Below are 24910 nucleotides of genomic sequence, written 5' to 3'. Positions count from 1 at the left end.
AAACTCCCTCCTTGGATAAAAATATGAGAAGCTATAATTCATAGTGAAGACTGCTACTCTGTCAGCAAACGTACAAAAACATCTTTCAGCTGCTTCTGGAATTTTAGCACATATGTGGGCCCCTCTGAAGGTGTAATTTAATTTTTATCTCCTTTGATAATTACAATTTTCTGCTTCCCTTTGCTTTTCTGTTATTTTCATTGCTAAATACACTTTTAGTTCCATGATAGCATTTATAAAGTTAGTATTGTGCATGTTTATTTTGGAATACTTACCAAAGTATACCAAGAATATAGCACCATATATTCTTCAGCTTACCTGCCACTAAAAATGTGGTAAACAGAAAATTACAGAAAATTCCTCTTGTAGGGCACTTCCTAATTCATAGCATGAATAGAGAATGCAAATGCCCAGACATGCACAGATATCTTGCCTGTTTTCCAGTATGTATCTGGTAGTCTGGAAAGCTCATAAAATCTGCTGTGTGTAGAGAGACAACACAAGGCAAAAAGTGATTACGAAGTTATACCAGTTGAATCCATTTTAAAGAACACAGAATGGTTGAGGTCAGCAGGAATGTCTGAGATCACCTAGTCCGACCCCTCTGCTCAAAACAGGGTCGCCTAGAGCAGGTTGCTCAGGACCTTGCCCTGTGGAGTTTTGAATGTTTCCGTGGATGGAGACTCCACAACTTCTCTGGGCAACCTGTTCCAGTGTTCAATTACCTTTACAATAAAACATTTTTAATTGGGTTTAAACACAATTTCTTGTATTCCAATTTGTGCCCGTTGTCTCTTGTCCTGTCCCTGGGCGGTACTAAGAAGAATCTGAGCCTTCTCCAGGCTGAACAACCCCAGCTCTCTCAGCTTCTCCTCATATGACACGTGCTCCAAAACCTTAATCAACTTTCTCTCCGACTTGCTTGTTAGTGAACACAGCGGCATCTTCAAAATACCTTTTGGGGACTTTGATGTGACTGGGGACTGAGTAAACTACACATTCTCTTCCTTGTCAGATGCCTGTAGATGTCTGTAGTTGTTAATAAATGGCACTTACCAGGTAAGGTTGGATTTAAGATTTTGTGGCTTTGCTTTTTCGACTTCCAGTGCTGCTTCGTCTTTTCAAGGATTTTGCAAATCTGTTATCAACTGCAAAATAACAGACTCAGTAAAAATTAAGGTCTCAATTATTTTCACACTTTTTTAATAGATACGATGCTAAACATTGATGCAAAAACCATAGGACTAATGCTAAATGTTAAATCACCTAAATGGGTATTCACTTCTTCCGCCATCAACAGTATCAAAGATCTAGAAGTGCAACTTCTTGGACAAACTCCTGTAGTTTGGCTGTCTTCTGCAAAGGCTGGGCAGCCCAGCGCTAGGTGCAATCCAGCAAAGCATGTCAGACGGTCAAACAGGAGAAACATGGGAATTCTGACTGGCACCCAGGGGACTGCTTGTACATAAAGGCATACCCGGATGTCCTGCAGGCTTAATTTCACGCTGTCAAGGGATGAACTTTTCTTGTGTGACCGTTAAATCATTGCTACATTTCATTGCCAGAATAGTTGCTCTCCAGTCTGGGACTAAGCTTACCTGTCCACAGCTCTATAGAAAACATACGATCTGTTTGCAGTGTTTGTTAATGTATTTATAGGAACAGCTTGCTTAAATGTCCTACTATATTTAAGATTATTCTTTTCTGCATTCCCAGAGCAGCTGTTGGTTCGTTCTGTGTAACATTTGACTGAAAAGTAGTTTTGCATTATTTCTGTTTATAGTTACACGTACCTCTTGATTGCTGAAGAAGGAAACAGGCATTCACCAGATGGTGTTATTTCAGATCATCTTGCTACTTCTGCTTACCCAAATGTTAGATTTAGGAAAAGCATCTCTCATCAGCTGCTATGTAGTTTTGCTGTATGTTGTCAAACACACCTTCTGAAGAAATTAGTTCCTTCTAGCCCTTGTATCTTTAATTAAGAATAATTCTTTTCATTACAGCTCTGCTTACTGTTTTTCTTTTTCCCCTCTGTGCTTTCTGGCAAAGAGCAGCAGAGCTCAAAGTTCTGCAGAGATATTTTATGTCTGTTAGATCTATCTGGCTATTGATGAAAAATTGCATAGAACTAATTAATATTTGGCATTGGCATATGGATAAGAAAGCATATCCTTGATCAAGTTAATGAACATAAATGCTGCTCAAGCTGTCCCTGCAAGGAATAAGCACTTGCCATAAGCTGCGAGACAGAATCTGACTGCCCACAACAGTTCTTAGGTTGTTGTCTGCACACCCCAAGTAATCAGTAGAATACATCTGATACTTCAGGAGGAGCTGGCAAAAACACCAGCTATCTGGAAATGTTTTAACCACTTTCAAAAGCATCCACTTGGCTCAAGCTTTTGGTTACAAAGAGGAGTCCAGATAAACTTGCAGCCTCTTGATTACCTAAGAAGCACTGTACCAATGAAAATTGAGGTTGGGCTCGGCAGAAAAACTCTGGAGAATGCTAATGAAAATCGGTTATTTTGTGGTTTTAATGCTTCTACTTAAAGTTTTAAACATTAGGTGTATTGCCCATATTTCAAGTCTAATTGTTTCTGATAAGCTATCAGCAAAAAGTTAATGCTTATATTTAATTAACTGGCACTTTCCAGAATTACTTTGCCAGTAGTACTATAATTAAATGATGCGAGAGCAGTCTTTGATACATATGCTCATATTCTTTGCTAATACCAAAAATAGAATCTGTAAATCTGTAAATAGAAAAACTGGATGCATTAAGCAGCAGGCCAGGAAGGCTACAGCCATTACCACATCAAAGGGACTAATATTAATATCTCTCTAATGCAGCATTTTTAAGCATTTCTGGTGTTCTGATGGGCTTTTCATAATTGACCTCCATAAGTCATAAAAAATGATAAAAAAAAGAATCTGGGAACTATGTGAATTGCTAATACCTCCTGGAATGCTGCCACATGCTTTCCATCATTAGGTTATAGCTACCAGTTAGGCCTGAATTCATCTCACTTAACTTCAGCCATCTGTAAGGCTGTCGAGGCACTTCCGATGAAAGAGAGGCAACCCAGAGAGCGAGCTCCAGAGGGCGGTTTGTTCTTTACTAAAATACATCTCCAAAGTGGGTGGAATAAATCGTGCCCTGGACGTGCCCCCTCCTCTCTCTCTTCGTAGTCGGAGGCCTTAAACTAGATGCTTAACTTTTAAACAGCTGAAGTTAGTTGAAGTGAAACCAGACCTTTCCCTCATGCTCCCGGGTGAGAGTTGAAAATTCTTGAGCAATGAAGATCCTGTGATAACAGAGTTTATTCTGACTTATGACTCAGCACTTGGATACCAGCCCAGGCCTACCTGGATCTTCGATACCAGCTTCGACAGACTCACCAGACTTTATCAGCTTTTGTTATTGGAATGTTGATCCTCTGCCAGCAACATCAGATTTAATGCTCTTTAACACAATATTCCTGGCTTTTGCTGCAAGCAGCTAGCCATAAAAACATAGAATGCTTTTATTTTATGCTTTTGCAAGTACCTTTGAAAAAGGTTTTCTGAATCTAAAAGCTTTTCTCTTTTATTAGTCCTATAAGTAGATCTAATTAAACATGTTGCCTCTTTCTATGAGTCCTGCCTCTCAAATCTTTCCCATGACATTATCTCTGATGAGGAGGAAGGTGGTTTTGGCTCTTTACCTTATGCAGTTCCCCCTCTTGTTTATCCGTGTTAATTTTTTACACAGAGCCTGCAAGGTCCTTCTGTTGCATGGCAAACACTGACATGGGCAGTTCTCATTTAAGGACTTTCAAACTATTGTAAGACATCTAAATATGATTAACGCTAAAGTTTGCAAATAATTCTGAGAAGTCTTACCTGAAATGTGTGTGACTGAATATACAGAACAAATTGAACTATGGGTCAGAATAATTTTAATTAATTATTGGGGAACTAGTCAGTCCTGTCCTGTGGTATTTGAACTATATAACCTGAATGAGAGAAAGGGGGGTAAAAAGGTGGTTCAGCAGTACCGGACTATAGTTATGAACATTGTTTATCAGAGTGCTACTCTTAAAAGCAAAGTAATCGTAGCCACAATATCTAGTTTGAGCTTTGGGTGATGTGGGAGAAGCAGAGACTTTGCCTGGACACATACAGATTAGATCACATTAGCCTGAAAAATCTTAGAAGCTGAGCTGACCAGCTGAAGATCTGAAGGGGTAAGAGGTGGGTGTGCTGCCATACTGGGCTGAGGCAACAAGCACACTGGGCAGAGCAGCATGACAGCAGCATTTCCTTCACTGCTTACCAGCAAGCAATGTTCTTCTGATCAGAAAACAAACAGAAGCCAGGAAAACAAACCATGAATGTCTGTTTTTGAAACTACTCTTTAATTTCTGTTTCTCTGTTAAATTCTACAGGAAGCTGATCAAAAGGGATAAAAATCTGTCACTGTTAACGTTTTTATAGATTCATCCTGTTAGTCTTGCGCTCCCCAAATTACTGTTAACTTGTAACCCACTTCTGTGTATGAAAAAATGCGTAAGGTTAAACCTTGCCAAGATGACTACAGGTGGAATGCTGGGTCTGGTACCAACAGGGGGAGTCTGAACCACAGGTGGGAGGTAGAGACTTCTTGCTTTGGTAGGAGCTGAGCAGTCTGATGGACCCTGTGTTAGAGGCAACCTCAGCCTGGAGTCTCTGGAGTTAATTCCCCCCACTCTTAAGACCTTGAGATATAAATAGAAATTCCTCAGCTTCTACCTCTGTCCCGTTGTTTCCGAATGTCACCAAGTCCATGGAAGTCCAGCAGCACTCTCTGCCAGCCCGCCAGACTGAGCTGCCTCCTGCGCAGTCGGTAAGGTTGGCTCCTGCCTGGGTGCAGTTCCGGAGCTGACCAAACCTTGTGCTTACAAGCATGAGGTAGTGAAATCTCTCAGAACTGGAGCACTGGGGACAATCATCTAAGTGGCTCTGCAGAAGCTGGCTCAGGTCTGGTGGGGACAAACTGGGTCACATTGTTTTACTACAGGAGTTTTGGGGATACTGATTTTGCACGCTCACCTGGATCTCTGCAGTGTGTTCTTCAGTGTAGCCCGCGGTACCCCTTCTGGCTGGCTTTGCCATGTGCTGTATTTATTGCAACCCCCTGCCTTTCCCTGTAACCCAGAGAACAGAAAATTAAATATCAAGTGCACAATATAAACAAACTTAAAAAAAATTAAATACTTGTTGTTATTGTTCAGTGTTAGATAATCTGAGCTATCAAATATAGGAAGTTAAAAAAAAAAGGTGCCCCAATAACTGGTATTTGTAGTTGGAGGCTGTGCAAACCACCCGTTCTGCAAAGTCTCTCCCACTTCTAAGACAAAGACAAGCAGAAACCAATTAAAATATATTTTGGATTTTTGTTAATAATTACATAATCTTTTGTTTCTTTCTATAACTTTGTTTGGAAACATTTCTTTACATTCTCTGTGTTTCACTGTAGAAAATGCCAAACTGGATCTCGTACTGCTAGCCCTCAGCTGTGAGCAAGGCACTTTACCTTCTCATACCTTATTTTCTCCAAGGGCAAAACTGGTCTCTAAGCCTTCCCAAACGATATTCCTATATCTGAAGAGTGCTAATGGAGAGCTACGCAGTCTAGAGTCAGAACAGTGTTAGAAAATCTATGGGCAAATTAATGTCATGCTGTCACCCGTGCAACAATTGTGTTAAAGCAGCAAAGTAACTGCCTCATGCGCTACTTCTAGCTGTTTACTGCAAGTGAGTTTTTAAAAGACTGAAGACTTTTCATACTTTGTTCTCACCTGTCATCAGTTATGAAAGGTTGAGGAAGAAACTCTATTTCCACATCAAGAAACGTTTAAAGCATTAAATCAAAATTTTATATGATCTCCTCCCAACTTACACAGTACTGACCTGCTGCTTGCCTTTGCACTTGCTAGGCTGGGAGTCTTCTGAGGTTTGCAACCATACCTTTCAGAAAGAGCCAGTCTAACTTACTAGTTCTCTTTTTTTTTTTTCCCCAAGTGGATCAACAACTTGGTCTTCACAGCTACATGCTGATGAGAAACTAATAATGGTGCTAGGTGTCTCTTTGATCTAATTTTAAAGACTCATTTCCATGACCACAATTTAGCATCAAATCTCACAGAACAACATTTCTTTTGAAGCTTGTGTTTCCCCCAAAGCACCAAGCCTATGCTTTTCTTAGGGCTGTCCTACTGCTTGCCTTGCTGATTTGTATTAGGTTCTCCTCTGTCCTATTCCAAGCTTGCTTTTTTCTTTTTGAACTGATCCCACTCCCACAAGAACACCTCCAAAATAATGAGTAGCCTTTTAATTGCCTTTATTTGGGGAGCACACATTTTAAGTGCGGCAACTCTCTAATTTCACCTTGGTGATCTATAAATCAATGCCGCCTCCAACTTTTTAAATAAAGGGCAAGAAATGTAATTTTACAGCAATTTAAATCATGGATAAAGTCCAAATTTTTTAAATAGAATAATAACTTGGCTGCTTATGCTTTGCTCTCAGCCATGACACTCAGAAAACCACATACTCAAATATAACCCAGAGGATGCTTAAATATGTTCACCCAGCACAAGGAATCTGTACAGGTGCCAGCTGGAAAACGACTGCTCTGGCCTCAAAAGGATTATGCGCGAGGGTTACAATTTTTGAGACTAAAATAAAGACGAGCACGGGGGAAGAAGTTTTGTCTTCTCACTTCTATCAGCCACACTCACCTATTCAGAGTGTTTTTTTAAAATTACTGGGGTTTTTTCTTCTCCTTTTCTCCCAGCAGCCTATCTGGACATCATTTCTTTTTCCCCCTCAGGGACACACGGAGGGGTTTTCCACCCGCCTGCCTGCCTGCCTGCCTGCCTGCCTGCCTCTGGGGCTGGGAAACCCCGCGACGGGAATACCGGCGGTGCTGCGAGAGGAAACCGGCGCCGGGAAGGCCCCTTCCCGCAGCCGCGGCCGCTAAAGGCGGCTCTCCCAGCCGGCGGTGCCGCCTGGGGACGCGGCCCCGGCAGCGGCTGCCTGACGGGGCAGGCGACCGGCCCGCCAGGCCCGAAGCCCCGCCCCCGCCGCAGCGCCGCCGGCCGCCGGCAGGGGGCGGGCTCTGCTTGCGCGCGGCGGGCGGGCAGCCGCGGGGCAGCACGCCGTTCGAGAAACTTCCGGAAACAGCTGGGCGGAAGTGACGTCGCGCGTTGACGGAGCTTCCTGTTTGCGGCTGAGGCGAGCTGCCGCCGTTGCCGTTGTCCCGGGCTGCTGGCGGGGAGAGTGGCGGCCGCGCTGCGGAGGCACCGGGGCGGGTGAGTGCGGCGGGCGAGGCTGCCCCGGGACGGGCCTCGCCTCCCTCGGCCGTGAGGGGAAGGGGGGGAGCGAGCGGGAGGGGGCGCCGGTTTCGGGGCCAGGCCTCGGATCTTAGCAACGGTGCTGCTGGTAACGGGGCCTGCCGGCGCGGCTCGGCGGAGGCCTGGGCTGGCGCCGCCATGCTGCGCGCTGGAGGACCGGCGGTGGAGTGTGCCCCGCAGGGAGCCGGGGTGCCACCTGCCTCGGGGTTTTCTCCCCAGCCGTTGGGGAGGTGCGTGGCGGCGGCCCCGGGGCGGCCGGAGCGGGACTCGCGTGGGGCGCGCAAGGGAGCGGGGCGGGCGGCGGGGATCGGGGGCAGTTGGGGGCGGGCGGTGAGGGAGCCGCCCCCGGGCGCAGTGGCTGCCTCGGGCTTATCCCGTAACTCGGAGCGGAGGAGAGACAGTTTGGGATCCGCGGGCCGTGCGATCCATATCGGATTTGTCTCCTGTTTGCCGCAAGCAGAGAAGGCCTAGGGAAAGAAAATCCGCGTTTCCATTTCTGCTGGCAGTGGTTTCAGTTACAAAAAGGTGAGGGAGAGCCTCAGTTCACCCTTTGCTCTTGGATGTGTTGAACAGACCTTTTTCTTAAAGTCCTTTTCTTCGTAGCGTACTTTTTTGGCATGCTTGTAAGGTAAACGCACTTTTTTTTTCCCCTGATAGAAGTGGTTTAGTTAAATTCTGTTCTGCGTTAATATTAACTTAGAGTAGGGTCAGTAGTAAGGTTCGTTGTGGGTGAAGGCAGTAGTGGTCAGGTGTTTAGAACTCGCTGCTGTCAAGTTCCAAGCTCAGTTGAAAATTGTCGCTGGCAAGTAAGGAACGCCGTTTGTCGTCAGTATTTGCTGGACTTCTGAGAGGGCAGCGAGTTGGGAAGTGGAGTCGCTTATGACCAGTGTTCCTGTTTGTAGCAACAACTTTATGCTGTGTTACAGTTTTACTGTCAGAGCTCTCGCTGGCTGCTGAAAACCTGTGCTGCAGGCTTGAGCCATTCTAATGAAGGCATTGGAAAATATTATTCAAAATACTAAGCAAATTTGTTTTGAATTCTGATGATAATAAACTGCTCGTTTGGTTCTCATTTGGACACAGTAACATCATAGAAGCTAAATTTATAACAATGCTAATGTGCAAATGGTCAAGCTTGTGACATTGCATAGTCAATCAGTGATCAAGCCCTGAGTTTTTAGTATATAAAGTGTCAAAAAGTGATAAGAACAGGGTGTTGACACAGAGGGAACAGCTGGAATGAAACTAGGCTCTGCCTCTCTGGTCCTCTGAGGTTGCAGTTACTGCTGCCTGCAGACCTTAATTTTTGTGTAATCTTTAGAGATCCCCGTACTCTAGTTAGGAGGGATTTTATGTTCAGCTGATGATCAAGAGCCTGGTGGTTAAAGTACCATTGAGTTTGCTGGATTATGTTGTCAAAGAAGATTTGTTTGGACCAGTGAGTAAGTGTATTTACAGATCTCGTCTCTGTGATTACTTTTTTGGTGGGTTTTTTTATTTTAAACAACCAAAATGCTAAGTAGTGCACAATACTGGTCTGACTTTGTTTCCCTCTCTTGGCTCTCATGCTGCCTTTTCAGTGGAGAACAAGAGACTGTTCGAAATGGAAGTTAATTTAGGATTAAATTTTCTTAAATAATCTCAGCTATTGGAGGAGAAATTTAAATTACTACTTTTACTGGCAGTACTGTTTAAACTGCAATGTTAATAATAATTTATCTGTCTGTAAACTGCAAAGTTCCCCTTGTTCTCCATCAGTTTTGTCTTTACAGTGCTTGTACTTTCTGACTGCAGCACATTCTTATTAAAACAGCTTTTCTCTCTGGTATTTTCTTCTGTCTTTCCTAGACTGATGCAGTTTGCTAATTTATCTTGGCTGGACTTTGGGAGAAAGCATGCAAGGCTTCACTTTTGTGTAACACAATTTTTAGTTGGAGGGATAATGTGTTTTGCTATTTATTTTTTTAACAGAGAAATTTCTTTATCTACTGTATTCTTTCTTTCATCCACTAGAAGTTTTAGAATATACACGGAGAGAGGAGACAGCATAGGCTAAATCATCATCTCGATAACTAGGATATATGAGTTCCTAATAGTATTTGGACTGTACTGAGGAAAGAAATGCCTGTTTTTTGGTTTGGTGGGGTTGTTTTTTTTTTTTGGAAACTGTAAAACTTTCAAGACTCCTGCATCTGTACATCTGTGCTTAACGCATTGGCGCAGTTAGGGCTTTGAGCTGAGGTTGTATGGGATGAGGGTGATGACTGCGTTTTGCTGTGAGTCCGGAGGCATTGAAGTTCTAGCCTGGAATTGACTGAAATGTCACACCAGGTTGAACAGACTGAGTGCAGCCACCCGTGTTAGCCGTGTTCTGCTCTTGTGCTGCTGGCTACAGAGGATAGTTCGTCTCAATCGTGTCAATACACTGGATTTCCAGACTTGAGCGGACCATCTGTTTCTTACCATATAAATAATGATGTTTGGAAGGGAATGTATTGCCTCAATTTTCAACTTAGTTGTGTGAGGTTTAATATTCTAGTATTTTGCGCCTTATGTAGGAAGTGCTCCATTTCTCTAATAGCACTTATAAAGAACCTCGTCAGCCGTGTCCTGAGAACGTTTTCTGTCAACAGCTTTTCCTTTGTCTTGATTTATTCAAGGAATGGAAGGATTAGTGATAAATTACTTAGCTTTGTCAAAACTTGTTGGATCTTATATATGATGATTGTTTATTTCAAGATAGATATAAATTAAAACTGTCATTGATTATATTAGTAGATTTAAACTATATTTTCTTTGCTTTTGAATGAAATACTACATTTGAATGGATGGTAGATTTTTCTTAAGTTTAGACTTAATGAAAGCATTATTCTGCTTCTGTTTACTTAACTGCTAGAGCAGAAATAATTCATGCATATGATTTCACTCTTACAGTTACTAGTTGTATGTTTCATTTATGTTTTCTATTTGTTCTGAATAAGTACTGAAAATCCCACTGATACTAGTGAGGACTTGGCACATAACAAGGATCTTAAAGCTCATATGAGTCTGAAGCCATTCATAGCTACATTACAGGCAGTTTTTGTTAAAAATTTGTTAATTCTTTTGATGAGAAGGAATTATTTTTTTGTCTTAAAATGTAGTCTGAATCTATGACAGCCTGTCATTGTTGTTCTGAGAAAGAAATTGCTGTTTGCTTTAATGTAACACACACTTTTTTTTTTTGCTGGTTGGCTTAAGTAAAATTATCATGACTCCAAAAATGACTTCAGGGGAAGTGTGTAGAAACTTTAAACTATTTTCTTTTCCCCGAAGGATCATCTGGTTCCATGTGATTATTTGGCTGAAAGTTTCTGGACCCAATCTTTGCCAGTTGAGGCTTTCACTGTTTTTAATCGCTTAATCAAACACAGATCATACATTTTTTAAAATGAGTTAGGAATATTTTTACTTTGTATAAAATAGCCTTTTATGGTTAGTTTTAGGAGAGGGCCAGTGTTCCAGATGTTTGTATGACACAATTCCAAATTTGGACACCTGAGTTGTTGTGTTTTGGAAAAATGCCCCTTTGCTTTAAGGAGAGATGGTGAATAAGTACCCCTTGACTTAAGGCATGCTCATTGATCAGATAGATAAGCAGTGGAGTATCAGCCAAGGGTGTGAGGGTAGCCTATTCACTGATCTACTTCCTTTCCCAGTTTTTGTTAGCTAGTTTACATTTCTTTCACAGATGAAGATTTTTGATTTCTTCTGTTCCCATTTTTGGTAGGTTAATTGTATTTTTTAATGGTTTCTTACTTGTTGCCCTCTATGGGCTTTCCATGTGCCAGGCAGTAATACAGACAAGAAAGTCCTGTAGTTCTTGCCACAGTTGTGTCCTGCTCCCCTTGGGGAGGAGAGGAATGGACAGGGTTCTTTGTAACTTCTTGCCTTGAGGGGTGGGGGAGCCTTGTACAGGTGGCTCTTTTTTGTCTGTGGTGGGTGGTGGTGGTTTGTGGTTTGTTTTTTTTTTTTTTTTTTAAATAGAACCTGAACTGCAAGGTAAAGCAGTCAGCCCAGTGACCTTTTCCCCTGTATGGACTGCATCCTCTCATATAATAATAACTGTATTCAAATCCACTCTGTTTTCTAACATAGAAACAGGATGTTTGGTGTAAACAGGAGATTAAACTAAGCTTTTTGGAATGTTCATTTTTAGATTAATCTCATGGGGATGCTGTGGTAGTATTAATGTAATGAGTACAAACATTGCTATTTAAGTACATTTTATTAACTTTAATTATATGGTAAATATACATTTTTGCATGAAACAATAAGTTTCAGGAATCTGTGAAGTTAAACTGTGACAGCTTTTCTAAGCTTAGGTAAGTAGAAGTTAAAAGTACTGAGGTTTTTAATATACCTTAGTCTGTACCACACTGTGCATATATCAGTGGGAAGAGAAATTTAATGTTGGTGCATTGTTTAAATGTATTTGTCAGATGAATTAATCACAAACGTTATACAGGTTTTCTTGCTCTGTATTACTGCACTCATCAGAATTAAAGTAACTTTCGGTTCCTTAGCGTTCTTAAACTTCCTCTTACAAAGATTTTCTGGTATACAGTGTGGGCGTTACGTTAGCACTTGTACAGCGCTAGCACAGTGGACCTTTGCTAGTACAGCCACGAGACTGCTCATGGTCTTGGCTCAGTTATGTATGGCACATCCCAGATATTGTTGCTAGAACTGACAAAGATCTCTTAATTTTATTTGGGATTTGGCCAAGGTTTTGGGACTTGTATAGCTTCCTCCGTTGCTGAGTTGTACTAGGTAAAATGCATTTGATTGTTGCCTGAGTGGTGTTCCGCTCTGAGGAGTTGTGGTGTGAGATTTGTCTTTTTTTGGTTAGGGCGTAGGATGACACCAGAAGGCAGTTTCTGTAACCAGTATCTGTGTTAAAGGCAGTGACCTCTTCAAGCCAGTGAGAACTCTTTGAACCACTGGTACAAATGTGTCTTGGAAGCCTTGGCAAATAGTTAGTGCTTTATGGTTGATCTTTATTTATCCTTCTTTTAGACGGGTAACTTGGAGACATGGAGGCAAGTAATTACAATCCATGGATTGCATTTGAAATCTGTAGCTTGTGAGCAAACGAAGTGACTGAATTTCGTCTGAAGTTTGATACTTTAAGACTGGAAGTATTTGTATATGTCTCTGAATTTACTGTACTGTAAATAATAAGCTTAGCAAAGATGACTTGGCAATATAAAAATCAAACTAAGAAATACTGGAAAACTTCAAAAGTGTGTGTGTATGTGTGTTGCTTGATATTCTTTGTCTGGCCCTGGATCCACAACACTATTAATGCTACTGTAGTCTTGTTCATACTCTGAAGGAGTGTAAAATTTCATCATGTCCAGCTGACATACCGCTTTCTAATAAAACTCTTGGAATGTGAAAAATCATATTTTTTTAATCATAGGTTGCAATTGCCAAGGCTCCTTGAGTGTGTGCATCATTTATTAACATACCAGAGACATCTCTAAATTGATCGGTTGCTGTTGAGTAGGTCAGACGCAAGCTCAAGCTGAACGGGGATTCAGAACAGGGTATTTATTCTTCCTGTGTTGCCAGCGGGACACAGTCCTTTAAGATACGTTCATAGAAAGCCGGCAGGTACTAGGAATTGGATGGCTGTGCAACTTGCACAGGGTGTTGATGACTGGCTGCTTCTGCGAATTGCATGAATTGGGAATTTGGAACTTCATCTCCCTCTACCCAGGTGACTGGACTAGTCACTAAGCTTGAGCTATTCTGGCATCTTTCAGGACTCTCCGTGCTGCCCCATTGCTTCATGGCCAGAAATAGATAACTTTTTCTGACTAAGCTGACTGCAAAGGTCGCGTGTCCCTTGCTGTCTGAATTCCGTCCTGACTGATTTAAGAATTTCTTGTTTGGATGCCTTCTTCCCTTCCATATTTAATTAGGGGTGCTGCTTTGTCACCCCTGCAGGTTGTGCATTTGATTGCTTTTTTTTTTCCTTTCCTTTTCTTTTCTTTTCTTTGTCATCCGATCTTATAAAAGTTTATAGCTCTCTACATATGTATCTTCTGTAATTATTCTCATGCCTTTTATGTAGTTGAGGACTTTGCTGTAAAGAGAGTTTATGAGCCGGGTTTCAAGATAACTCTAGACGGATCTAGCTTTGGGCTGTGCTGTAGGAGGGAGGTCTCAAGCCTGGTCATGTACTCCTATCAGTTGCCTTGAGTCAGTATGAGCATTCAGGGCTTCTGCTCGCTAAGCCAGAACAAAGCTGACTTCTCCTGTGATGGCTGAGAAATCTATAAGCCGTGGAAACTTTTGGTTCACATAACCATTTTGATGTTTGATTTGTTCATGCTCCAAAGAAGGAGTTAGGGTAGCCGATAGCATCCTGTAAACATAGTGCAATTATGAACACAAGTAACTAGTTTTTTGCAAGCAAACATGAAGGCCATGAAACGACTGCTTTCATCTGGAGTTTTTTTGCTTGTTTTTTCTTCTGAGACTTTGAAGATTTTCTGTGGTTGGAGGCGGGAAATTAGCTAATGTGGGCTGGCTTCCTTGTGGCTTTGGGAAAAAAACCCTTGAGTGCCTAGTTAATGAGCCTTGCTTGTGTGTTTGGAGACAAATTGTTTGACAGATTTGGGGTTGGAAGAAGATTTTTGTCATGTCATTTTGGTTAGGACAGTTGAGTATTTTTGCTTTTCATTTTGCAGGAAGGTATATGGCTTGCTTCTTTGAAACATCTAGGCATTTTCACCATGCAGGTTCCTACGAGCCTTGAAACTACTGGTTTTATTTTTTTGTAATCATCTGTTTTCTGTTTTGTCGTAAGTTGATGGTCAGCTGTTTTCTGTTTTGTTATAAGTTGATGGTGGTTGTTTTATTGAGTGAATATTTTTTTTTTTTTTTTTTCCTGGAAAGATTGGAGACAGAGGTCTTTTCTAGTTTGTGAGTGTTGGGTTGTGGGTTTTTTGTTTGTTTGTTTTTGTGTTGTTTTTTTTTTTTTTTTTGTTTTACTGGATGTTGAGCAAAAATCCAAGTATTTTTAAGGGGCTAAATATTAGCTGATGTTGGTTCATGTTTTTGCATGTTTTGCTTAAGCTGGACAAAAAAAAAGCTGCAGATGAATTGTCTTCATGTAAATATTGCTAAAACCTTTTTGCACACAAGAAAGGAGTTCCTATGATACCTAAAATTGTAGCAGTGCAGTTTATGCTTTATGGTAACAAGCAGATAGAAATAATGATTAATCGGAGATGAACTCTTACTGTCACCCAAATGTTTGATTAAGGGAAGGAGAATATAAACAGTTTGTTTTCTTTAGAGAGCTGCTGGCTTGTCTTAATTCCAGACTTTATATTAGTGGCAGGTAAAAACTGAACAATAACACTAACAAAAGATAGAATATGCAAGCCCCAGACATTTCTTTGAAACAAATAATTCTTCTGTTCTTGGAGGAATTGCTTTTTAGGGTCAGAGTAATCTATTAAGAGCTGGTTGTGTTGCCTCAGCACTCATTTTTGGTCCCAACTTCAGGCTTCTGTTATTTAGGATATATTGGTGTATGTATTGAGTCTGAACTTACAACACTGCAGCACTGTTTTTAAACAAACTGCTAAAGTGTTTAAAGAAATATATGTTGAAATCAATATGACTACTAGTGTGCACAAAGTTATCTAGGAAAGGATGTGATTGATTTTTTTTTTTTTTTACATCTAAGTTGCTTTTCCTACCTGCTTATTCTAGCTAGAAGCTTGAGTTTTGAGTTTTCCCTTTAAGATATCTGCTTAAATTGAGAGCAGTGCTAATGCAAGTCTTGTATTTAAGAAAAAAAAGGAGAATATGGAAAAAACACTTAGCAGTATGGTACATGCTCTTATGTGTTGTGGCTTCCTGCTGTTAGCTCACTGGTTTTAGGCTAGTATCTCTTGTTAGGAGGTGCTCTGACTTCTAGCCTTAAGCTTGATTCATACTAGATTTTTTTTTCCACCCCTCCGATTTCTTTCTGTAAACTATATGTTCCATATATGCTATTACTTACAAGGATTGGCTACAGGATTTGATAACATACTTAACCCATGCTAACCTTGCTCCTGTGTATTCATAGAGGTGTTCTTCTAATCGTTGTTTGGGAAACAGCAAAACTAGCGAGACTAGTTGATAGCAAATATTCTGATACATTTTTGGTAATCTATATGTTTACATATTGAACCCTGCCATTACTATATTAGTATCGGCATTCTTAATGTTCATTTTAATGCATGTCTCCCAGTTCCCTTAGCGTTGGTCACAATATTAACTATACGCTTACTATTTTTTTCAGCGTGGAGGTTTCTTCAAAGAGCAAAGTCAATTAGAGGTCTGTTTACCTGCTACACTTTAATTTTGTAAGCGTTTGTGGGACTGGATGGTTAACTAGGTTGCTAAAACCACCCGAGTTCTAAAAACACGTAGCTCTTCCAATACATTTGCTTCTGTAAGTAAGTCTGGAGGGGGGATGTAGTGTGGCAGGGTATCTCTTAAACTGGTTTTGCTATTTGAGGAAATATGTGTGTAACCATGTCCCTAATTAAAGTTAATTAAGCTTTAACCTACAACAGCAACGTATTTTGAAGACGTACCGATTTATTTTAAAAGGAAGTCTCTTTTTAATGGATGTTGAAAGGTACATGTAATAGTACAATAAATTAATTTCAGAATATTTCGCTGGGCTATATCATGCTTGATTCTTTCAGCATTTATGTGAAAGAACATGAAGATGAGACTTTACCTGGGCTGAAATGAAAAACACTGAATGACTTGAGGGGGAAAAAAAACGCCAGTGATTTCAATTAAGTTTTGTTCTTGATGCACGGGATAAGGAAATGTGACTAATACATTGCTATATTGTTACATTCTAAGTATATTTGGGTGACTTTGTGGGCAATGAGTTGATAATTCATTGAAAAGCTCAGTGTTGCCTTGTTCATAAAACTTGAAACGAACCAGCAGCAGTGGTAGGACGGAAAGTTGGTTAGAAGTTTTGCCAGAATGGAGACTTGTTATAGTGGTGGGAGGAAGAAGCCTTTGCATGAAGAGATGAAATGTTCTTGGAATTTTTAGAAAAGTTCTTTAATCTTAGTGGTCATTTAGTTGAAGTAATGGTTAGTGTAACTGTTCCTTGTAACTATTCTCTAATATTGACAAGAAACTGTCAGTATTTAAATTGAGTAGGGCAAATGCTTTTTCTTTTAACTTGTAGGTTTCTTAGGACTCTTGTGAAAACTTTATTCTCTTTTACTAGGAAACACAAGGTGCCTCTGTACTTGAGTTCGTTGGTTAACCTTGCAGTTTGAGCAACCTTGCCTGGCTATGTACTTTATGTTCATAAACATAAAGGAAGTAAATGGAATTCAGTAGCTTTGGCAATATGTGACTTTTCTGTCAATGTTTGAGTACAAGAAAGGCTTATTGGAAACTATAGGTGGAGTTTTAGATTTCTAAGACCTGCACATACATTGCTTTTTTGAAGGGACCGTCTCAGTGGAAGTAATGTTCTGACGAGTAGATGTGAAAGATGTGGCCCCTTATTTATGCTCATATGTGCTTAAGACATGACATAGGTGTCAGAGATGACATAAAGTGAACATGATATGTGGTTTCTTTTGCATTCAAAGTTATTAATGTATATATCAAAATGGTGATATACTGTATATACTCTTCTTAATATACCGATTAAATCTAGCTTTTCAGTCTAAGTTGTTTCAGGAATGTGCTGTTTACCTATGTCTCTGTGGGTTGTGTTTCAGTGGAATTAAACAACATAAACAAAAATCAGAATCGAAGTATTGTTAGTTCTGTCAACCTAAAATAAAGCATTTTTATTTTTCTGGTGTTTGGAACATTCAAATTTCTAAAAACAAGCAGCTGTCTCAGATCAGGTTTGGTACTGGAAGGCTCCTACCTGACTTTTATGAAGTAGCATTACTGGACAAGCTTCATTTACAAGTTCTTATTGTTACAGGACTTGAAAGGCTCAGTTGTTGTTAACAAGACAACTACTGAAACATGGTGGATTACTATGAAGTTCTGGGAGTGCAAAAGCATGCCTCAGCAGAAGATATTAAAAAAGCGTAAGTATCACTGGTGTTTATATATAAAGATATGTATTTTAAGGAACAAACATACACATGGTTTCTGGATTCTGACTTTGTTGTCAGTACTAGGATGAGTAGTAGTCATCTGAGGTGATACCTTCACTAACAGAGAAATATTCCATGTTCTGAACAAAAAGCATTTGCTCATTTTTATGGAATTGGGAAAAGAATCCTGAGTACTGCTAAAGCGAAGATGCAGTCAGCTGCTGGTTTTTGATCACTGTTAAAATACATTTCTGTACAAGTGTACCTCCAAACTTGATACGGTACAGGCAGTGACAGCCCCTTCCGTGGCTGAATTGCAGTAACTAGTCTTCCCCTCCATTTGCAAAGGTGCTTTTTCAAAGTTATTAACAAGTATTTGGCATGCTGCTTTTTTGGATACTAGCTCTTTCTTAACATGAGGTCTGGTTTCTGTGCTTAGATTTTGATGGACCGAACATCTGTTACTATTAAAAAAACCAACAACCCCTGATGTTTAAATTAGGAGTGTCCAAAGGAATTAAATAAACAAGTTCTTTGTTTAGATTTACTGTTTATGTACTGTTTAAAGATAGGTATTTGTAACATTTTCAAAAGATACCAGTTACTTTTCAACAAACAATTGGGAGGAAACATTTCTGTAGTACACATTTCTCTGTAGTACATTTCTCTGTAATACACTTTTCTATACCAAAACTGTTTGACAATAAATTGCAGCTTCAAGTGACTTGGAAATCCTGTGTTTCTCTCTTCCCTTCTCCTAGGTGCCTGAGCTTAATTAATCAAATTGCACTAGTGCATCAAAGTTTGATTTATGTTTTTTCCTCCCTTGTTCTTTTGCAAATTCCTGCACATACTACTTTGTCAACTCAAATGTTTGAACTGTGATCTTGTATGACTCTGTGTAAAACACTCCAAATCAACCTAAGTGCAAGCTTAGCTTTGCCCATCTAAGTAGTTATGAACACTTTGCCTAAAATATTTCATTTGAGGATAGGAATTGTGTGCAGGTGTAGCAGTCAAAGAAGCCACTGATGTTAGGATGCTGTCACAGTTTGGTATCAGGGTACTCTTGGAGCTTTATCATCTTTATCTGTACCGGAAGAGTACTCTTGATGCTTCCCATGGCTGGTTGTAGTATTGAATAATTATGGAGCTCTAAGGAGAAGCCCATAGCAGAAATGTTATGGAACATTTTGCTTAGACCTGCCAAATGTTGATCATCAGAAATGCACAGGAATAATCTCAAAATAACTAAAGAACCCCAAACCCACTTTTTTTCTTTAAAGCAAATCTGAGTAGATGGTTCTTTGCGTACCTGCAGAATCTGTTGGTACTGGTCTAGATGCGAGATACAAAGCACTGGGGAATTTCTAAATACTTTAATCCCTGAAAACTTGTTTGAAACATTTTGTGTTTATCTGTATAGCATATTCCTTCATTTCAGAGTAAAATATCCTTTGTTTTCCTTCCATTTAGGTACCGTAAATTGGCATTAAAATGGCACCCTGATAAAAATCCAGACAATAAAGAAGAGGCAGAACGGCAATTTAAACAAGTAGCTGAGGCCTATGAAGTTTTGTCAGATGGTAGGTATTTTAAAAGGGCTCTTGAATGGCAAGTCTCTAGTCTGAGTATCAGACTGAAAATGCCGATGTACGATGGGGTATTGTAACTTTGGTTTACCATCCAACTCAACTACTTCCTTTTCAAAAGAAAGGAGAGAAAAAGGAGCTTGCAGATAAGACAGAATAGGCAGAAATTTTGAAACAAAAAATTCAGGATCTCTTTAGATGAATAACCAAACCAGTTTCCTTCTAGAAATTGAACTCCTATGTTTGCCAGGCTCTCTTCAGAAATTTCTGAAGAGCTATCTGTGAATACCAATATTCATTTTATCTTAGGAGGTAAAGCCCCAATGTTACCATCAGTATAGGGGAATTACTCTGTTTATTCAATAAAAATCAGGCTAGACACACTCTGAAGTATCTACTGCTGGGCCTGCTGCTTCTGGTTCTTGTAGGAGTAACCTAGTCTTGATAAAGCCCAAGCATACTGTAAACCTTGCTGAAAATTTGGATTGCGTTTGGGTGAATTCCATACGTTCAGTCAACTGTGATACTGAGGAGAGTGTTTATTTTGAATTGTTCTGAAACAGTTGCTTAGCCTGACCCATGTGGTGCAGGAATTCAGCTTATAGTTCATCCATACCTTTTTGCTTGAAAAGTATCATTAACTTTTGCTAGTGTTCTGGCAAAAGCAGTCTGAATCATAACAAAGTGATTTAAGCTACTTTGATTATTTCCCCCTGTAATTGACTGCAGCTGTCTGTATGCTATTTCTGAAGTGTCCTTGATTTCACCTGAGACCAGTGAGCATGGGAAAGCTATATTTAAAGCACTAGCAGCCTCTAGATTACCTTTCAGAATTTGGCCTGGTTTATCAAGCTGCAGTCTTGTACACCCCATTTCTTTGGTTGGATTTGATACTTAATTGATATGGGAGAAACAGAACTTAATTTATGTGCAGTTCATTGTATACTTGTCTTCTAGAGTAATTTAAACTTCTTAAGCAAATGTTTTGAGCAAGATAAAAATAGGATACTGGTCTGGGTGTTATATAGATTAAGTTCTTTGGGAACAGTACACTGCTAGAATTTTAGAACATCTTCTAGAAATGCTGCCTGTTTTTGGATCTAGACCAAATCCTAAATTACTGGTGTCTTAACAATCACTTTTGCAGCAGGGGTATCTGAATCCTGAGCCCTGTGGTTGAGAGGCAATCAACTGTGCTGCAGACTTAATGAAATTTTCTGACACCATTACAGGCTTGAATGAAGACAGGTTTTTGGCAGAAGAATAGTTTTGTAAGGGGTTACATAAGCAAAGAGTACTGAAATTGGGTGATCATAGAACACACTTCCCTTGTGGTTTCAAGAACGTTATATTTTTGAAGATGAACTTCGGACTTTGTTAGCCCTCAGGTCTTCCTCAGTGTTTCCTGCTCCTTCTGACAGTTTGTTTACCTTACTGCTGTGATCTTTTTACATTGGTGGGTAGGTTAACCTCCTTTAAAAATTGTTTTCTAGAAAGGCAATATGGGTAATGTACCAAGCTTTGCTGGGGGGGTGTATGTGTGTGAACCTATTGCAAGTTTCCATTATTTGGAGATGATGACCAGTATATAAAATTTTAATTCCTGTTAGAAGTATTTTACTTTTCGGCAGCTGTTTGAGGTAACTGCATGTTCTTTCAGTGATGCTATTTAAATTTCAAAAATATCTTTCACTGAAGAGATTCCAGTGGGAATAGCATGTTAATATTAAGAGTCTAAAATCAGATGCCCTGACTGGTTTTTGGCTGATGCTTCCACACCAGTGCAAGCAAAATAAGCTGACTATCTGCCTCTTTAAGGTTCAGGTTCCCTCCCAGTACCAACAGTACAGTCTGATCTTATGTAGTAATGTAGCGTTAATTTTTCTCCCCTTTTTTATGGATACTGGAAGGCTGGTCTGCAGAGAAATTAAGAAAGAGCCATTCCATGCCTTCTAAAGTAATAGAGAGCAAGCAGTTTGAGTCAAATCCTTCCATGGCGTTTTTTTAACATCACTTCATTCCCCTTTTAAACTAGAAGTGGTTATAATTAATTTGAGGGGTTTTGCAGTCACTCATACAAACACTGTCCTTCCATTCTCATAACTCTGCCACAATGGGCTTGGGCTTGGTCTTGTGCAATGAAAGGAAAAGAGGCAATGGTCAAGGTTTGCAACAAGGGAAATTCCAGCTGGATAGAAGGAAGAGAATGCTTACAATGAGAATACTTGAGCACTGGGACTGTTTTCCAGAGAGACTGTGGAATCTTCTTTTCTTGGAGATCAGGGCTTTATGCAGGCAAGTTTTGACTAACTTTGCGATTAGACTTGTTTGGAGGAGAAGGTTGAATTACAGAGGTCCTTTACAACCTAAAGCTTTCCATGGTACCTAGGTAAAGATGAAGACTGCAGTATTCTTTTTAAAGGCAAACTTCCTTGTGAAGTTTTCCTTATACCAGAATTTTTTCTGATACAACAGGACCTGAGCTTCTACAACTAAATGGTAATACGTCTAAAGTTTAGTACCTGTTCTTTCTGAACCTAAATTGCTTTGGCGATCCTCAACAAAAACGTTCACCAGTTACATGCCAGAACTTTCTTAAATAAACTAGCTTTGAGAACATGTTTAGCTGAGAATACCAGTTAAGTCTTTTTGTTTTTTTCCAAATTCAGTGTGCCTATTTACTGACATGATGTACAATTTCTCCTTGTAGCTAAAAAACGTGACATCTATGACAGATATGGAAAAGAAGGCTTAATAAATGGAGGCGGAGGTATGTTGGCAACTAGCAGTTCTTTGCTTTCTCTATTCTGTTGGAAAGCCATTTTCTGCAGCTTTCTTTTTAAGACAGGAATCTGGAAATGCTTATACTAAGGCCTAAAATGTAATCTTCTGAAAATTGTAAAAAGAAAAAACAAATGTAACTTCAATTTTTGTAGTTGTTGTAAAAGGTATTACTGATATCTGGAAACAGAGAAAATAATTAATTATAAAAAGTATTGTGTGTACTTAACTTGAGTGATAGCTGAAAGGGAAAGAAAAATTTTAAAAATGTCTTTATATTTTTAAATGATTCAAATACCATATAGGCCTGAACTTTCTTGTTAGTAAGAATGTGTGAGGGTAATTGAACTTTAACTTCTTTTTGCAGGTGGAAATCATCACGATAATCCGTTTGAATTTGGATTTACATTCCGTAACCCAGAAGATGTCTTTAGGGAGTTTTTTGGTGGAAGGGACCCCTTTTCATTTGACTTCTTTGGTAAGTAATTCTCTGGTTTTAGTTATGTGTATCTAAAGTGTGGCTAAAACTTTACTCTTACAAAAGAAACATAGCTAGTGGAGCTTTATTAGAAATAGCTCTGAAAACTGGAGGTAAACAATTGGTATTTTGTATTATATTTAAAATATAACACAGGACAGATATGGCTTGCCAGTTCATGTTGTGTTGGAAGGCCTGGTTTAAAAAAAAACATAAAATCGTGGCTGCTTTGTCTCTGTAGGTTGGAAGGAACTAACGTTCAACAGAAAAAGTACACACTGGAATTCCCTCTCGAGAATTTGACTGGGCAAACTTAGTCTGTTAAATTTAATCTCTTCTGATCTGTCAATATTTTAATGTAGCTTTGAGAGCTTCTGAACTGGACAGGTTAACTGTAATTGTTACAACATAGCTCTCAGTGTGAACTTGTATCATAGCAGGAATGATTTTCCTGTATCAAAATAAGAACAGCTGCATACATATTCTAGACACTCTCCCAAATTCATGTCACATGTTTGCTTGGGGGATAGAGCCCCTAAAGGCTCAGATAACTTAAATAGTTCTTGAAGCCTGCATGCTTCATTTAGTTAAAGGAAACAATATGTGATAAAGTTGTCAAAGTAATCTGTTTACTATAGTGCTGATGGTCTTCTGGCTTGTGATGTTGCTTGCTCTAGTGTATTGAAGGTCTTTTCAGAGGTGCTGGAGTTCTTACTCGGATCTCTCTGTGTATGGTCTACTGCATAAAATGCTGACCTATAAAGCGTAACAGATCCTGTGTTCAGTATTTTACTTGGAGAAAGTAAGAAGTCCTATACTGAAAACTGCAAGAAGTGTACTTGAAAAACAAAGCTCTCTTCCTATTCAGTGCCTTGATATTGATTAATCTCCATAATAATGTATGTAGATGTTTGTATTGGGTTTGCGTGGCAAAGTTGTGGTAGTGGAGGGGGCTACAGGAGTGGCTTCTGTGAGAAGCTGCTAGAAGCTTCCTCTATGTCTGATAGAGCCAGTGCCAGCCGGCTCCAAAATGGACCCGCAGCTGGCCAAGGGCGAGCCCATCAGGAATGGTGGTAGCACCTCTGGGATAACATATTTAAGAAGGGAGGAAAAAAACCTGCGCAACTGCAGCCGGACGGAGGAATGAGAATGTGAGAGTAACAACTCTGCAGACACCAAGGTCAGTGAAGAAGGAGGGGGAGGAGGTGCTCCAGGCGCTAGAGCAGAGATTCCCCTGCAGCCCGTGGTGAAGACCATGGGGAGGCAGGCTGTCCCCCTGCAGCCCATGGAGGTTAACGGTGGAGCAGATATCCGCTTGCAGCTCGTGGAGGACCCCATACCAGAGCAGGTGAATGCCTGAAGGAGACTGTGACCTTGTAGGAAGCCCATGCTGGAGCAGGCTCTTGGCAGGACCTGTGGACCCATGGAGAGGAGCCCACGCTGCAGCAGGTTTGCTGGCAGGACTTGTGACCCCATGGAAGGGACCCACGCTGGAGCAGTTCGTGAAGAACTGTAGCCCATGGGAAGGACTCATGTTGGAGAAGTTGGTGGAGGACTGTCTCCTGTGGGAGGGACCCCACGCTGGAGCAAGGGAAGAGTGTGAGGCATCCTCCCCCTGAGGAGGAAGGAGCAGCAGAGACAATGTGTGATGAACTGACTGCAACCCCCATTCCCCATCCCCCTGCGCCACTGAGGGGGAGGAGGTAGAGAATTTGGGAGTAAAGTTGAGCCCAGGAAGAAGGGAGGGATGGGGGAAGGTGTTTTAAGGTTTAGTTTTTATTTCTCATTATCCTACTTTGATTCAATTGGTAATAAATGAAGTTAATTTTTCCCCAAGTTGAGTTTGTTTAGCCTGTGATGGTAATTGCTGAGTGATCTCTTCCTGCCCTTATCTCAACCCAGGAGCCTTTCGTTATATTTTCTCTCCCCTGTCCGGGTGAGGAGGGGAGTGATAGAGCAGCTTTGGTGGGCACCTGGTGTCCAGCCAGGGTCAACCCACCACAGTGTTTTAATATTTTTTTAAAGGTAATTTTTTATCTTTGCTGGCAGCATTAAAGGGCTAATTCAGCTCAGATTTTAATTACATCTTTCTCTAGTTTGCTATTCAGGGATCATCAGTTGTTGGATGACTCTAATGAAGGATTACAAAAGGGGTTGAAGGGCTAGAGGTTGAATTCAGTAGAACATTAGTGGATGAAATAGATGAGTAGCTAGAGGAAGAATCTGGTAGAGGATAAGCAGCAGAACTTGAGCAATTAGATCCAGTGGGAAATCACCAGAAATTTAGTAAAGGGCAGACTGGAGGAAGCATCTAGCAAAATACTGATGAGTGAAACGGAGACTGAACTGGGAAGATGCAACTTCTTCACGGCCCCCAGCAGAAGAATAATCTTAAGGAATACTAGACGAGGATTTCAGTTTAGATGAGTGATGTCAGCACTGGTTAGGCCACATCTGGAGTACTGTGTCCAGTTCTGGGTTCCCCAGTACAAGAAATAGAGCTGCTGGATAGAGTCCAGTGAAGGGCCA

At 40.4% G+C, this 24910-nt stretch overlaps 1 protein-coding gene across 3 annotated transcripts in view; it reads left to right on the top strand.

The window, feature by feature from the left end:
* The first annotated feature begins 7217 nt into the window (after nucleotides 1-7217).
* DNAJB6 (DnaJ heat shock protein family (Hsp40) member B6) overlaps nucleotides 7218-24910 on the top strand; it is a 65162-nt gene continuing 47469 nt past the window's right edge. For 2 of the 3 annotated variants that reach the window (XM_072854705.1, XM_072854703.1), the window contains exons 1-5: nucleotides 7218-7340; nucleotides 17413-17521; nucleotides 19007-19116; nucleotides 21833-21892; nucleotides 22271-22381. In XM_072854705.1, the coding sequence (XP_072710806.1) occupies nucleotides 17457-17521; nucleotides 19007-19116; nucleotides 21833-21892; nucleotides 22271-22381 (346 nt within the window). In that variant the 5' untranslated portion in view covers nucleotides 7218-7340; nucleotides 17413-17456. Of the gene's footprint in view, nucleotides 7341-7774; nucleotides 7908-17412; nucleotides 17522-19006; nucleotides 19117-21832; nucleotides 21893-22270; nucleotides 22382-24910 lie in introns of those variants that run through there. The other variant, XM_072854704.1, reaches the window with a different exon arrangement.

The sequence above is a fragment of the Ciconia boyciana genome, chromosome 2, assembly GCF_034638445.1.
Source record: "Ciconia boyciana chromosome 2, ASM3463844v1, whole genome shotgun sequence".
NCBI classification, from domain to species: Eukaryota; Metazoa; Chordata; class Aves; order Ciconiiformes; family Ciconiidae; genus Ciconia; species Ciconia boyciana.
The sequence above is the reverse complement of the archived record's forward strand: the minus strand, read 5'-3'. Positions and strand labels throughout refer to the sequence as shown.